The sequence below is a fragment of the Lissotriton vulgaris genome, chromosome 7 (genome assembly GCF_964263255.1).
Source record: "Lissotriton vulgaris chromosome 7, aLisVul1.2, whole genome shotgun sequence".
Taxonomy (NCBI): domain Eukaryota; kingdom Metazoa; phylum Chordata; class Amphibia; order Caudata; family Salamandridae; genus Lissotriton; species Lissotriton vulgaris.
This window is the reverse complement of record NC_141695.1, coordinates 1,717,045,627-1,717,062,255: the sequence shown is the minus strand read 5'-3', so window position 1 is coordinate 1,717,062,255 and position 16,629 is coordinate 1,717,045,627. Positions and strand designations below refer to the sequence as shown.

Here is a 16,629-nt window from a genome sequence, read left to right as displayed (position 1 = left end):
TGTCTGTCCTTGGATTCCTGAAAAAGTTTCCGTAAAGCGCTTAAAACATTCCTGTTTGCCCAGGCCTACCCCTGCTAACTCCTTGGCCCTGTCTGTTCTGTTCACTAGAGCTCTCAGCGCCAGGAAGCCGTTTGGCCACCGTGCGCTCTATAAATACTTTCATTCATTCATTCATTCATTCAACCATGTTGGTTTATTTGCCCCTATAACAAGAGGTTCAGGTGTGCCAAGTAGCCTGCTTTCACTTTCACTTTCGACAGCCTGCTCAGAGAATGATATTCCAAGGAGGATTTGTGCTCAGAGCTATGACTGATCAGATGTTAGGAAACAAATACATTGTGCTCAGTTGTTTTCTTTTCTAGGTGAACGAGGTAAGAGACCATTAACGCTACACTAAGGCGGTGAATGGTGGGCGCGACACACAGGTGAGCCCCCGTTCTCTTGGAACTGGAATTGAAAGAAAGCCTGGAAGCAGCTCAGTGAAACTGGGCTAAGCAGAGGCAAGGGCAGCCGGGGGCAGCACACACAGATCCAGGCACACAAGGCCTCCAAGCTCTTCAGAAATGGACATCACCACACATGGTGGCATGACCTCATCGTCAAATGGCACAGGTGGCATGACAGAGGCATGCCATGTTACGCATAACATAACGTGTCCCTCGCATGTCAAAGGTGACATGACCTGTCCATCACCTGTTACAGGTAAGGTGTCTTCTCACCTCTTACTGGCAACATGGCCTGTCTCTTGGCTGCCACAGGTAACTAGCCTGTCACATGTAATGCGACCATTTGCTCTCTTTGTACATCAGCTTTCATATGTAGTTGATTCTGCGCAGGGTTTTAGGGTAGCAAGGAAGTGGCGCACGTGCAGGTAACCTTGTCGGGTATTGACAGAATAAAGAACAAAAGCATGTGGTGCTGCCAGGTCAGAGGTAGACCCAAAACCCCTGAATGAGGGAAGAGCTGATAGCCCTTCGCCAAACAAACATGATCAAATCCTGGGCACACGTACAGACTCAAAAGTTAATACAATTTATGAAAAGTAATACAGTTGACACCAGTGGTTTTCTTAAGGGATGTTTATGTGAAGATGTTCATGAGATAAACAAAACGCCAGCTGACACATGTTTCGTCAACAGGTCAATGCCTGTGACTCTTCAGGGCTTAGAGCACGTAGTGCGGGTATTGAAGGACCGGTGATAATTCCAACCCGGTTAGCGGGTTTCGAGACAGCCGTAGTATGGCCGTCTGGTAATGAAGAATTTAAAACAGGCAGGTAGTACAGCGTGGTAAACAAACCAAAAATAGCCTGACTGGTACTTAACTGTGATTTAACTTGTGTGGTAAACGTTACACACCACTTTTCATGGCTAACATGGCCGATCCCGTTCTCATCTCAGCTAGCATTACCAGTCCTGTCACCCCAGACATGTCTATAACAGCTAACGCCCCTTCACCAGCCACTGGTGACATCACTTTCTTTATATGTCACAGGTAACATTAACCATACATCGGTTCTCGCACGTCACATGACCTGATGTCTACCGTGAAAAGTAACACAATGTTCTCATGGGTCACATTTCACAGGACATTTATCATGGCCTTTCCTCAGCAGTCACAGGAAAGACTCACTCAACATCCTAGTTGCCATCTTTTCAAGGAGCCTTTATTCATTCTCAGTTAGCATCCCATGTTCTTGAGCATGGACAGTTGTGAACAATGTGGAAAAGGTCCCGCAGGATGTGTTCCAGCCGTGGGTAGGCCTGGACTTCTACGCCCAGCCTGTCCCATGTGCACATCCGGCAGACTCTTAGTTCAGTGACCCACATCTCACGGGTAGGAAATGGCTGCATTGAAAAATGTCTTCTATTAATTGTTCTAGGTTCAGGCCTTCTACTGCAGTTCCATTCTTCATCTCAGGCTTTGTGTGTGTTCTAAGCTCCTCTAACTATTGCACCTGATTTGCACCAAGCCCTCTTTCTGTATTACTCTACATTGCAGGTGACACTCTCAAAGCTAGACGTTACCACATTATGTTTTCAAGGCTTCTCTGCTCTTTGCAGGTCTCATGTTTTAATCTAACCCTCTCCAACTTTGTACATTCTAAGAGGTGTTCCAAAGGCCCGAGCTGAAGGAGAGGGCCTTTAACAGGGGAGCGGGCCTTTATTGGACGGTAGAGCCCGCTACGGAGGGCTCTAAGGCTATTAGAACATTCCGCCCCTAGAGGGCTGAATGTTCTAATTGGTAAAACAAAGGCCTCCAATCCCCTTGGGCTCCGTGAGGCCTTTGTTCCCAGCAACAGCTGGGAACAAACATTGGATTGTTGATGCTCCGGGCTTCTACCAGCCATTAGAATCCCGGAGCACTCCTTTGTCTTCAATGGGGCGCCCCACATTCCAATGTTTTAAATTAGCTTATGTGCTCTAAGCTAACCTTTCTGTTCTCGGACCCTTACTCATTGTAGCTCGTAGATTTCCTTCACTTTCCTTCTTTAAGCGTGTTCTAGGTTACGATTCCTATGGCCCCTGAAGCACCAGTTTTTGTATTTTAAGCCTTTCTGTCCATTACCGTTCCTAGTTATGAGCGAACGTTCGTGATAAATATGTTTGTGTGTCCTACTCAATTGCACTACTAAATATTGGCCCCCAGAATATTGTGGTACAAGGAGATTGAGAACAGATTATTGAGGGGCAAAATAAGGGTATAGTTTACTGTTCCTAACGCCACTTCTACGTACCGTGAAGATATATGCACCGCATGGATAGCTATATGCAGAATTAGGTAAAGAAAATCTAGGCTTCCTTACTGGTGGATATTTTTATTTCAATATTTTGTCCTTAATATTGGGTCCCATTGATATTCTGGGGTTCATATTCAGGGTGCACATAGTTTTAATCTCCTTTAAACATCCCACATTCCACTTCATTTGCGTTTCACGTGTAGCTTCATTATCCCGGTGTATGGTTTCTAGGGATCTAAACTTCATTTCCTTAACCTTTCTCTTTCTACAACTGCTCCAATCCTTGTGTTATAAACTTATAGCTATTAGCCCAAACTGTACCTTCTAGCTGCCTTTAACTGATGTACTACCGGTTTTGTAAGGTTAACTTGATCTTGCAAGCATTTTTAACCCCTCCCCTGTTGATGACGGAACCGCTCCGTCATCAGCAGTGGTGGCGCTGTGCTGATGACGGAGCGGTTCCGTCATTGGCCCGCCCGACGCTCGTGCGCGGCGCGAATTCCGCGCCTGCGCTGAGCGTTCTATTGAGCGGGCGGGGCCATGACGGAACCGCTCCGTCGTAAGCACAGCACAACCGACGCTGGTGACGGAGCGGTTCCGTCACCAGCATGCGTTCGCCGCATTTCCGCCCCGCCCCCTTAGCACTGCGGCGGAATAGCCGCCGCAGTGAAGGGGTTAAGTGTGTGTTTTCTAGGCCGCAACACCATATACATCTCCCTCAGTCTAGTTCAGCCTGATCAGCCCAGCACGCCTCAGTTTTGAAGCCCCATTCCCACTGCCCTGGTTCTAAGCTTTCTTCACATCTTGATCCATCTCTGTATGTTAGGGCTCTTTTTACTGCTGTCTCCTTTGTACTAAGATAATTAACAGCCACAAGACTATCTCAGGATTCTGGTGTATTTTACCCATCTTTTATGAAAATTTTATAAATGCCTTTCCCCATTATTGTCCTTCATGTTCATACCTTGCTTTCATCCCAAACCTTATCTCAGTGTCTTAGACTCTTTTACCTATAGAGGCTCCCTGTTCTCTAACTTGTTAACTCCACTCTTCCCCAATCTGTTCAGATTGGGTATTCGTGCTGCAGGTTTTTTCCGTAATCTGGGTACCCTTTCAGCTATTCCTGTGCGCTTTGCTTCTTGTTTTTTTTACTACACCCTATTTCATTATTATAGGTTTGTTCGCCCACTGATGTCTCTGTTCTTAGTAATAGGCCTCTCTCTGTGATCTAGGCGTCTTGACCTAGTGTGCACCATCTTTTGTATGCTAATGTTCATAATTTAGCTAAATGATTCCCTCATGACCCTGCTACACATTCCCTCCTATAGTCTTTCAGCAGCTTCCTTTTCTGTTGCCGTGTCACTGTTCTTGCAAATGCGTTCTTCCGTTCCTTCTTTTGTTCCCTTTGGCAGGACGATAAATTCTCTTGGCACCAGGTTCACTTGTTCCAGCTATAAATGGATCCTGGTTTTGCCCCAGATGCCATAACTTAACCTCCCTTTTATCTAGAAGTCTCAGCATCTGTCTTACTTTCCCTAAAAGGTATCAAACTAGTTATGGCCTAGCACAGCAGGCCTCACATAGTAACTTTAAAGACATCCCAACCTGTACCCCAAATGTCGAAGCAGGTTTGTTTTCTTTCGGTGGGTGGCACTAAGACAGTCCGTTCACCCAACCTCGTGGAAAGTAACGGAAGTGGTTCTTTTGAAAAGAACTCTATCTAATTCCTTATATTGCAGAGTCCTGGATGGGTATGCCCCGGAGTCGCATCACTGGTGGATAGATCGGCTGGGCAGGCGGGGTCTTCTCAGTGGTGAGAAAGCCTTTCTTGAAGGAGGGTTGGTCCTTCTCGATGGCAGGTGATCCCTTCTCCATGGTTGAATACCTTGCCTCGCCATTGCTGGAGTTGCTTCTAGTTGTGCCAGACCTCCTGACCAATGTCCTGTCCGTGCCTCCCTCGGAGTCCCATCCCTGCCCCATACGCAGTCTCTTGAAGGTGTTGCGAAAGCCCTCAGTGCTAAAGTAGTAAATCAGTGGGTCTAGGGTGCAGTTCAGGCTGGCCAGGAGCACAGTCACAACCAAAACCTGTCGCACCAAGCTGCGGGTGTCGTCCCCCACCTTCACCACATTGGCTTTCATCATCCCATAGATGGCAAGTGTGGTGTTGTAGGGTACAAAGCACACAACAAAGATAGCAAGGTTGACTATCAGCAGCCGAATAGTCTTCTGCCGCCGCACACTCTGCGTGCCTCCTGCCCGGCACAATTCGCGGAAAATGCGGCCTGAGCCATAGGCCACAGTGGCCAGGGGTAACAGAAAGCCCAATATCTCGGCTAGCACTATCAGTGGCAGCACGCTCTTTTCCCAGGTGCTGAAGCCCTCAAAGCAGCGCGAGATGGAGCCGTTGGCGTAGCGACAGTCATTAGACAGGTGGATGCGAGCAGCCGGGATGCTTCCCATCAGGATCAGGACCCAGACAGCGATGCAGACCAGACGAGCCACCTTGGGTCGCCTCAGGTGCCGCCAGCGTAATGGGTGCACGATGGCCACGTATCGGTCCACATTGATACACATGAGAAAGAGGCAGCTTCCATACATGTTGATCTGGAAGAGGGACCCTGACAGCTGGCAGAGGAGCGTACCAAAGGGCCAGTGGTGCTGGGAGTAGTAGTAGAGGCGCAGTGGCAGCGAGAGAGTGAAGAGTAGATCGCTAATTGCAAGGTTGAACATGTAGATGCTGACCACCGATTTGAGCTTCAGGTAGCGCAAGAAGATGTACAAGGCCAGCAAATTGAAGAGAAGTCCAAATGAAAAGATGACGCTGTAGCCCACCAGGTGTAGCTTGTGGTTGAAGCGGTAGTTCTCACACACCGAAAGGTTACTTGAGACATTCGCCATGTCTCCGTCAGATTCTTGCAAAAGTCCAGTTCCGTCAGTGCCAGGATCTATTGAGACAAAAGGGAAACATAGATCAGAAATAGTAAATTCCACTGGACTGGTAGAGTAATAAGTGAGACACATTATTATAAGGGAAGAGTTTGTTATAAACTCTTCCTGCAGCAACTTTAACTGAACTACTGAGAAGAACTTACTAGAGTTCTCTCACCTTCTCAAGAGTACAGAGAGAGACAATGGCAATCCACTACCACTGAGGACTTTGTGTTTCATGCAAAGTTACCATAGCAAAGTTTCTTGGGAGGGGGTGGGGGTGTTGTTGAATCAAAATATATCTACAAGAAAAGACAATTCAGGGCCCAAGACTTAAATGGCCTCCTCATGGATATATTAAAATATAATCCTATTTGCTGAGCTAAACAGTAGGTCCCAATGTTTGATGTAGTGTTATATAATTAATGCACGCCAAACTCGGTTATCCATCTACCTTACAAATGGTGCAACTGAAGTAACCCTTGAAGTTACAGAATGATCACCTTTGTAGATGTGGAGGGAGAGGACGGTGTTTGCAAGAATATTTTTGGACAAGCTAGTCCACATATTATGCAATAGGCAACTATTGTCTGTCTTTGCACTTACTGTGCTGAAGCAATGAGGTCAGCAGACGGGAGGATGGAAGTACATCGGGTTGCTTGGTAACACCCAGGCAATGGACCATGTTAACACAGAAAAACTGTGGTTGAAACAAGAGAACTGGGAAAATAACCAAGGACTGTTCAGAGCAATTCAGTCTTTAAATCACAGAACATGCAAAGAAGTGAAGACTGGAGACAGGTGTGTGGCTTTCTAGAAGAGGTTTTACTAACATCTATCACCTGCTGCCTCAGACTGATCATCTTTGGTCTCCCACAAGGGTACTCGATGAACAATCAAGCTACACAATTCCTTTTCTATGTTATTGTCATCGCAAGGAGGGAAATATGTAGAGAGTGGAAGTCGGAGGCACCCCCAAAATTTACAGAGTGCCTGAGGAATATTATGATGATAAGTCAGTCCGACATGGCGTGTGGTGGAGAAAGTGCCATTAAGGTGTGGTCAGCTTTAAAAACTTGGGCCGAAAAATAACTGAAGTCCAATGCTTATGCCAGAGGTTTATGGTCTGGTCCTCCCAGGTAACGTTGCGATGGGGAGTTGGACAAGGAAACAGCCTACCTCTAGGCGAACTCTGTATGCTCCACACACTCCTTAAGGGCAGAATCCAAGAAGACTTAGTGTGTAAGAGGCTCGGAGTGATCCCACTTAGAGAGTATATTTTCTTGTGGCATGTATGAGGACAAAAAAAAACAAAACAAAAAAAGACTGCTAAGGATGACCACAACACAAGAAGGCCCTATACTGATAGAAGACTGAAGCAAGAGTGGGGTGTGCACCCTATTGTTCAGTATATATGATGCACATATGACAATGGCATTGGGGACAATGTAGGCGGCATTACCCTAAATGGGTGGGACCACCAATCACATATCTGCAGTACGCAGAGGACAAATTACAAGTAGATCAAACTGAAATGGGTCTTTAAGTTGCTTTAAGTGCATTGGAGAATTACAATATGCCAGAAAGATCTGCTGGTAAAAGCTAGTAAGACAAATGTCATGGTATATGGACCCATTACATTTAGTTATAGCAGATGGGTTGCCACAATTAGAGAAGGCTAGCTCTTATGATGAACTTTAGGTAATTAATGATAGGAAGGGCAGTCATAGGGTAATGTTAGCAAACTAATGGGCAAAGTGACTTCTTCCAATTTTACTACCCAACGTGTATATTCAAGCCTTCTGTTTCCGATATTTGAGCCGGTTCTGAGGGTGATGAGAGCAAAGCGTATTCTCTCTATTTTCTATAGAGCTACAATTTTAACAAATTGGATGGTTGTCTACTTAAATGGTGGAAAGCTCTTATGATCAATTTTTCAATTTGGGAAATCTAATCCGTGTGCTGTTAAGACTGGATATTAGTTTAGAAATGTTATATGTCATTTCTGGCGCAGCAAGTTTAATATACGTTTATAAAGAACGTAACATGGATATTACAAAGCAGAAGCAGCTAATGTGATCTGAGAAGGTAGCGAGAAAGAATGGAAATAAGAAGTTTGTCCACCTACGATCCCAATTATATGTATTTGGATTAACTATTAGGTGTTTAAACGAGATTTAGAAAAGTTACAAATGACTTCCCTTCATGAGGATAGTCCCTTGTTAAGGAAATTAAAAATAAGTAAACATACTCCATAACTCTTACAAGATCTGAGTCCTCAAGAGAATCTCACATCGATTTAGTGAAATTGTGAGTCTCAAGTTCCTAAGATTATTGTTTATGCTTTCATTACGATTGGTAGTTGGGGGATACAAGGAAAATTAATTGATGGTATGTTGAACTGCTTTTGTGGATATAAAATGGAATAATTTACTCACCTGCTGTATCTGTCTGACTTTTAATTGCACAACCAAATTTTGGCCATGTGCCGGAAGGAGAAATTTAGACATTTGATCAACTTTAACAGTAATTTAATGTTAAAGGTAACTGGTTAGTAGGTAGATTTGTAAGATATACTGATTGTGTACTATCTTGCATTAAATTGTAATTGATTTCTTTTATCAAAATTTAGTGGTCTAATTATTCAGTTTGTTGCTTTTGTATAAGAGCATGGAACAATTGTGATATGATTAACGTCATCAATTCTCTGACACAATGCATATGATTTAATTTAAATTAAGATGTACCTATACTTAATAGCATGCTATGTGACAGATTTACAGAAAGACAGAAATCCCATTATTTGACTGGGATTTTAAATAGGAGATCTCTATAAAAAGGATATTTGAAGCTGAGAGTAGGGCCCCTTTGTTGAAGAGACTGCATTAGAAGAGTTAATCTATGCACTGAAAGTACAGTGTTATAAGCAGGAGTAGGAAGATGACATTGCTTTGTAAGTGATTCATTTAAAAAGGTATAAACAGCAAGATAATGCATAATAGATACTTTTGAAAATGGACCAGTATTTTGTGTGCATCTGCAAGGAAGCCTAAGTGTGCACAATTTATTAACAAAAAATATTAACATGACAGAGTAGAACAAAACAATATGTAAGAGTGATTACTAAATAGCCTAGGTTTTTCATAAATAAAAAAGATAGCACGCTTCCTAAAGAAAACCCTATAAAGCAGCTATTAAGATGTTAGCACGTCAGCAATGTAAATACTTTAATACTCATCATGTTGCCTCGGCAATCCAACAAGCGGACTTCTTGAGCTCCATAGCCAAGACCAAAGGCACACCAAATTAGAAAATGTAGACATAAACAAAATATTATTCTCTTAGTGGACAGCCCATCCAAGCAATGGCAAACGACAAAAAAATTATGCAAGCCAATGCTTGAAGCTGGTTGACCCAAAGCCCACTCTATGTACAGATGTATAACTTCTTATAGCTTTTTTTCCAAAGTATTGGTAACCTGAGGTCTCTCAGACAACTAAAGCTGCCTGTAGAAAAATCAAAAAAGCTTGTTCAATGGCAAGTACTCCCAACACATTTACAATACATTGCATGTCTCTTCTGTGCTTTACATTTCAGTGGAATCTGTCAATCAAGGAAAGGAAGTCACACAATCTATGAGTCCTTTAAATTGACTGCAAATCAAAACTGCTTGAAGTTGCCACTTTCCACTGAGATTTCATATTAATGGAGGGATGGTTCGGTAAGAAAGTTCTCTAGCTGGGCTCTAACCATTCTGGTAACTAGTTCTCTAGCTAGGCTCTAACCATTCTGGTAACTAGTTCTCTAGCTGGGCTCTAACCATTCTGGTAACTAGTTCTCTAGCCCAGCAGAGCACAGTCCTCCCAGACCTGTAAGTCAATTACATTGTCAGTCAACAGCTCTCAAGCCCAGTGCAGCACGGCCGCTACCTGACCTGCAAGGTCTACTGCCTCCTAGTTAGTCCTATAACCTTCTTACCAAAAAGCTCCAACTGCAGCTCGTTGATAAGAGTGCAAGGGCTCCGCCCCCTTTAATTTTTCATCCAAAGAGCTTTTTTCTTTTATTATTTTGGAAGATTTTGATTAATTTATTTTTAAAATTTAGAAAGTAGCTATGCAGGCAATGCAAAAACACTCACTGTAATTCACCTTCCTGTCTTCTTACATGCTTTAATGCATGTAAAAAGACATTGCAGGTTGCCTTTAACATTTACCGGGCTGATGATCTCACAGCCCTGAGACCTGTGAGGTCACCAGCCTGGCAAAAACTTAGGGCCTCATTACGATGTCAGTCAAAGTTTCCTCCTTCCGACACGGACTCGGAATCGGGACCGACCAACTTGCGGTCAGCAGTTCCTACCGACCGATTACGATGTGACTGAACACTGTTCAGTCGGATTCCCATTGACTCCTATGGGAGCCTGTGTTCCGCCCGACAACACAGGCTCTTATGGGGAAATAGGGGGGATGCGGAAAATTCTGCACCCTGTCGCATGGTGCCTGCCACACAGTGAAGGGTTTTACAGGGGGGTCCCTTAGGTACCTCCTCAGCCCCCAAATGGAGGCTGCAGGATGAAGTAGTCCCTGCTAGGGGCCCCAAAAGTCACTTTCCGATATCCTTTTTGTGTCGGACAGGCCGACTCGGAAAGGCTGTTGGAAACCAACATCGTAATCGGTCGGTCGGAAACGTAGTCCGTAGAGCTGTACGACGAGCGTCCGACCGACATGAATTCTCCGAGAGACGGTTGGAACCGATTTGGAAAGATTGTGCAGTTTACAAACCGACCGCGAACATCTTAATAGTCGGTCGGATTGTAAACCGACCGAGTCGGTCGGAAGGGTTCTGACACGGTCTAGGAGATTCTGACTGTCGGGAGGAGGATTTCTGCCAGACATCGAAATCGTCCCCATAGTGTGCAACGCAATGGACCTGCCCCTTCTAACAAAGAAGAAAGCTTAACCCTAGATGCTCCAGGCTGCATCCCTGTAGCCCCAGGGGCTAAGTGTCAATAGAACACTGGCTCCTTATCACCCCACCCTTTCACAGCTCGTGGGGAACCAGGTTTGAGTCTTGGCATCGGCTCACCATCCTGTGATTCTGAGCAAATCACTTAATCTTTTTTTTGTTAATGAATGTGTCCTTGTGTATAGTAACTGGAACTCATGTAAAGTATTTCAATACCTTCAAAGAACTTCACTGACCCCTCTGCTCATGCATATGATGTACATTAAATGCTTTGCCATAGACATGAAATGCTTTGCCATAGCCACAGTCTCTCTTGAGAGAACCGAGCTGTGGAGCAGACACACGAGGGAGAACAGTTAGTTGTATTTATTTACTTTAAATGCAAGCAATCAAATCCTACTGTGCCACTAACAATGGTTGAAAGGCAGGCCAGTGTCAGATATGTAACATGCTGTGTTTAGATTACAATTCTTAAGCGCCTTGACTGAGATGCTGTCTGTCTCCAGCTGCACTCTTGTGGGAAATGTGTTTTGCCGGAGATAGGGTATTTAGGAAAGAAAAGTAAGGAGCAATCCTGTCAATGAAAGAATGCTTTTAACTTAAGACTTATGCCGTGCAGGTATAACCAACCCCCTTCTTTGGGACTGATGTGCTCGCATTTCAAGCCCCATTACTTTGGAAACTTCACCAGCTGCCACTGAATATCTCTCTCGTCTAGCCCAACATGCCATAGGAGCTCCCTCACAGTCAGCCCTATTACCCTCCTAGTAGTAAAGACCCCAGCTTGTGCTCTCCCTTCCTGTCAATCAAATAACATCACTCTAGCATACAGATGTCCAACGTAAGCCCTGCAGGGCTGGATTCAGGAGAAATCAGCAGGTTAGACCTATAGGATGCATTTACATGCATTTTATCTAAAGGAACTCATTTTGATAGTGGGTATCCTGAAAACCTGGCATGGCTCAACCCTCTAGACCACCTGTAGACACTGAAACCTACTTGGGGGATCCAGGCAAGAGCCGGACACAGGCAAAGCAACCAGTGCCTGGAGGGTTTGGAAATAATCATCTAATCAGCGTGGCTAGACAATCCTACCTGGATCACAGGAATATATGATGTAACAACGCATGCAATTACAATGCATGCTTTTACAACACAGTCTTTACATCGCAACTACCATTACATTGCATGATTTTACAACGCATGCCATTACAACGCATTTTTAAAAACTACCATTACAAAGCATTCCATTACAAAGCATTATACTTTTAGGGCAAAGGTATGGTAAGTGTTGGATAATGTAGAGGTCAAAATGACTATTCCCACTCCAGAGAGTGCAACAGTAGGGTAAGTATTGGATAGTGTAGGGGTAAAAATTACTAAGTGTTGGATAGCGTAGGGGTACAAATTACTAATCCCACTCCAGTGAGTGCAACAGTAGGGAAGGTGTTGGATAGTGTAGGGGCAAATATTACTATACCCATGTACCCCAAAACCCATACACACCCTAATACTAAAAAAATCCCCATTACTTACCTTATAATGCCTTGTAATGGCGTGCGTTGTAATGGTATGTGTTGTAAAGACATGCGTTGTAGTGACATGCGTTGCAATGGGATGCATTGTAGTGACATGCATTGTAATGGCATGCAATGTAAAGGCAGTTGCATTGTAACAGTTGCGTTGTGAAGGTAGGTTGTTGTAATGACTGCGTTCTAATGGATGTTTCCCGGAACACAGCAGCTTCCTGGTGCTTGAAGTACAGCACTCTATTAACCCAACACCCCTCCAGGCTTGGCACCTTATCTATAAACACTCCTGTAAACATCATAACACCTGCATCTCCGGTACAAGGCCGTGAATATGCTCATCGTCCAGGGGGTCACATACATCCAGATAAAAAAGCACCCTGCGTTGTATGAAAAAAAAAAAAAAATCTTAATCCAAAAAAGTACATGGTGCATAGAGATAAAAGTGCAAAAAGTCCTACCTGTCACTTTTTGGTGTAAAGGTTGAGGAGGCGGAGTGAAGCCGGGAGAGGAACGTTCAGAGAAAAGTCACGTGACCTCCCTAATAAATAGCTGTCGAGCCCAGCCTGAATGGCCCTATCCCCATTTACCCCACATGAAACTCCTATGACATCCCTAGTAAGCCCAGCATCGAATGGTCGCCCGCCCCTTTCCCCTATCTGTAAGTCCTGTGACCTCCCTAGTAAACAGCTGTCTAGCCCAGCACGGAATGGTCTCCCCCCGTTTCCACGGACCTGTAAGTTCTATGACCTTTCCAGTAAACAGCTGTTTAACCCAGCAAGGAAAGGCCTCTACACCCCTTGCCCTGCCGCACCCCACTGTACCCTAGAGAGTATGCAGGCGCTTCAGCAGGGTGTGTAGGTGTGTGGTCCCAATGTGCTTATAGGAAGAGCCAGGTCTTCAGCTTCTCCCGGTCCTGTCGAGTGATCTTGTAGCCCTCTGGGATTGCCATAGTGATGTGTGGAACTGATGAAGGGTTGAGCAGGTCTCTGTGATGAAGAGAATGTCGGGTGCGTCACTGCTCAGAAGGTCACATATTTCGGTTGTGTGTTTGCTGAGTGATCAGGTGTTGTAAAGCATGCATGCAAGTGGGTATTAACATGCAGGCCTGCTGTGGCGTGTGGTGTAGGGTGGGTGTGTAGGCAGTGGTGCTTGTGAGGTGTGAATGTTGGGAGAGGGTGTTGAGGGTATTGTTAGTGTTTGTGTGGGGGTGTGGGTGGGTGGCTGCTGGAGAACCGGTAGTAGGTAAAGGTACTAGCTCCTACTGTGGTGTGAGGTGCAATGCGTCGGCAGTTAGGGGGAATGGCGTCCGATATCTAGCGACCTAAGGAGTGCTAGAGGCATCACTTGCTGCCGATCAGACCAGAGTTCCTGGAACTGGAGGTGGTCCAGGCATGGATTAGCGCAGAGGGGCTCGCTTGTCTTTGGCACACCCGCTATGAGTCCATGTTTCAGCTGTCATTAAGTAGGTCCTAGGGGGGAGGAGTCCAGGATGCCATGATGTCATTTTTGGTGTTGATGGATGGTGGTAAAGGAAGTCCCTTTGCTTGGCTTCTTCTTATAAAGACGGTTTGGCTGGATAACCAGTAATGTCACTTCCTGTCCAGATGGATGATGGGAAATTCAGTGATGTCATTTCTGTGCAGGTGGATGATGGGACATCCAGTGATGTCACTTCCTATGCTGGTAGGTGGCGGGAATTGGACAAGGGCTCTTCTGGTCCTCGAAATCACTTGACCTCCCTTGTAAGCAGCCAAGAACGGCCTCCTCCAACTGGTAAGTGCAATTATCTTTGTCCTGTCTGCATCTGAACTCTGCTGTAGACTTTTATTCATTAGTGAGGAGAAATGATCAGAGAAAGAGATTTCCTGGATCGTTGGGGGCTAAGTTGGCAAAACAGCCTTTAAAAAAATTGAGGCATACTCCTAAATCCGGAGGCAAACTAACTGAGACCCCCCTCGGCCGCGACAAACACTATACACCTTCATCTCTTTACTGATCCAGCTTGTCTCTGCTTCCAGTTGTTCTTCTTGTGTAAGAGAGGTGCACCAAAGAAAGCCACTTGCCACTAGTCTCATCTTTATACATTCTCGCAAAGAACTTTGCATTCTAGGAAAGCAAGAGGTCAGACTGAATTCCCTGTTGGTTTTTAGGTCTCTGGAGTGAACAAGTCCTTCCCTTCACATTACTGGGGTTTAGGACACTGCCCTGCAGCCTCATCTCTGTTTGTTTTATGAGTGAGGGTCTAAGTTAAAACATTGGTAGTGCACACATTTACTGTCTTGGCCACCTCAAGGTGCTTTAGCAGTAATGACCAGGGAGACCCTGGAGAACGAGTTTGTTAAGTACATAGATATTTAAGACATGGCTGAACATCGAAGGACGGTCAGAATGTTTGCTGTATTCACACCCTTGAGCCTGTGTGCTAAATAATGTATGTATTCTCATAGATAAAGGTCTTTCATTGGGCCCCGGATGCAGACCGCGGACCATTTGTGACAGCATCACCCCCAAGAGCTACAAAGAGCCCTTCCATTCCTTCCTATCCATCAAAGAGGCTTTGTGACTGCAAAGTTCCTTAATTTTCACCTAGGCTACTTCAGCAGAGCTTAGGCCAGCCTTCCTAAATACCACATTGCTAAGCATCCATGTATTGCAACCAATACCAACTCAAGAGAGCACTTCATGCATGTTCTTCTGTCCTTGCACCGGTCAAACGCCCACTTCAAAGTGTCCATGAAAGTCGACCTTCGTTCAATCATCCTATCCATCAAAGAGGCTTTGTGACTGCAAAGTTCCTTAATTTGCACCTAGGCTACTTCAGGGCCTGTGACGGTTACTTGGCGGCCTTCTCATCCACCCCAAACACTGCTCTGCTGACGAGGGAAACTGTCCCGAAACCCGGGCCATGTCTCGGGTCCAGAGAACTTGGGGATAATGAGTAACTACTCGCACCAACTGTGGTGAACTACTTTTTACTCGTCCATCTACATGCACTACATGTACCAGAGTGCCAAGGGGCGACCCAGAGGAGAGGCTAGTGGTGTGCGATCCATCTTGGTTGTACTTAAACGGCTCCCGTGAGCCCTGAGCTGACGAGCTCTTGGAGACGCACCTGCGCGCCGGAGAGGCATCAGGGCCTGTGACGGTTACTTGACGGCCTTCTCATCCACCCCAAACACTGCTCTGCTGACGAGGGAAACTGTCCCGAAACCCGGGCCATGTCTCGGGTCCAGAGAACTTGGGGATAATGAGTAACTACTCGCACCAACTGTGTTGACCTACTTTTTACTCGTCCATCTACATGCACTACATGTACCAGAGTGCCAAGGGGTGACCCGGAGGAGAGGCTAGTGGTGTGCGATCCATCTTGGTTGTACTTAAACGGCTCCTGTGAGCCCTGAGCTGACGAGCTCTTGGAGACGCACCTGCGCGCCGGAGAGGCATCAGGGCCTGTGACGGTTACTTGGCAGCCTTCTCATCAACCCTAAACACTGCTCTGCTGACGAGGGAAACTGTCCCGAAACCCGGGCCATGTCTCAGGTCCAGAGAACTTGGGGATAATGAGTAACTACTCGCACCAACTGTGGTGAACTACTTTTTACTCGTCCATCTACATGCACTAAACGTACTAGAGTGCCAAGAGGGGTCCCCCGAGGAGAGGCTAGTGGTGTGCGATCCATCTTGGTTGTACTTAAACGGCTCCCGTGAGCCCTGAGCTGACAAGCTCTTGGAGACGCACCTGCGCGCCGGAGAGGCATCAGGGCCTGTGACGGTTACTTGGCGGCCTTCTCATCCACCCCAAACACTGCTCTGCTGATGAGGGAAACTGTCCCGAAACCCGGGCCATGTCTCGGGTCCAGAGAACTTGGGGATAATGAGTAACTACTCGCACCAACTGTGGTGAACTACTTTTTACTCGTCCATCTACATGCACTACATGTACCAGAGTGCCAAGGGGCGACCCGGAGGAGAGGCTAGTGGTGTGCGATCCATCTTGGTTGTACTTAAACGGCTCCTGTGAGCCCTGAGCTGACGAGCTCTTGGAGACGCACCTGCGCGCCGGAGAGGCATCAGGGCCTGTGACGGTTACTTGGCGGCCTTCTCATCCACCCCAAACACTGCTCTGCTGACGAGGGAAACTGTCCCGAAACCCGGGCCATGTCTCGGGTCCAGAGAACTTGGGGATAATGAGTAACTACTCGCACCCACTGTGGTGAACTACTTTTTACTCGTCCATCTACATGCACTACATGTACCAGAGTGCCAAGGGGCGACCCGGAGGAGAGGCTAGTGGTGTGCGATCCATCTTGGTTGTACTTCAGCAGGGCTTAGGCCAGCCTTCCAAAATACCACATTGCTAAGCATCCATGTACTGCAACCAATACCAACTCAAGAGAGCACTCCATGCATGTTCTTCTGTCCTTGCACCGGTCAAAAGCCCAGTCCAAAGTGCCCATGAAAGCC

General features: G+C 46.0%; 1 protein-coding gene across 6 annotated transcripts in view; it reads right to left on the bottom strand.

The window, feature by feature from the left end:
• Window positions 1–1,064: 1,064 nt before the first annotated feature.
• Window positions 1,065–16,629, bottom strand: part of LPAR5 (lysophosphatidic acid receptor 5) — a 116,884-nt gene continuing 101,319 nt past the window's right edge. For 3 of the 6 annotated variants that reach the window (XM_086932890.1, XM_086932891.1, XM_086932892.1), the window contains exon 2: window positions 3,268–5,685. In XM_086932890.1, the coding sequence (XP_086789016.1) occupies window positions 4,469–5,638 (1,170 nt within the window). In that variant the 5' untranslated portion in view covers window positions 5,639–5,685 and the 3' untranslated portion in view covers window positions 3,268–4,468. Of the gene's footprint in view, window positions 3,157–3,267; window positions 5,686–16,629 lie in introns of those variants that run through there. The other 3 variants (XM_086932888.1, XM_086932889.1, XR_015297637.1) reach the window with 2 other exon arrangements.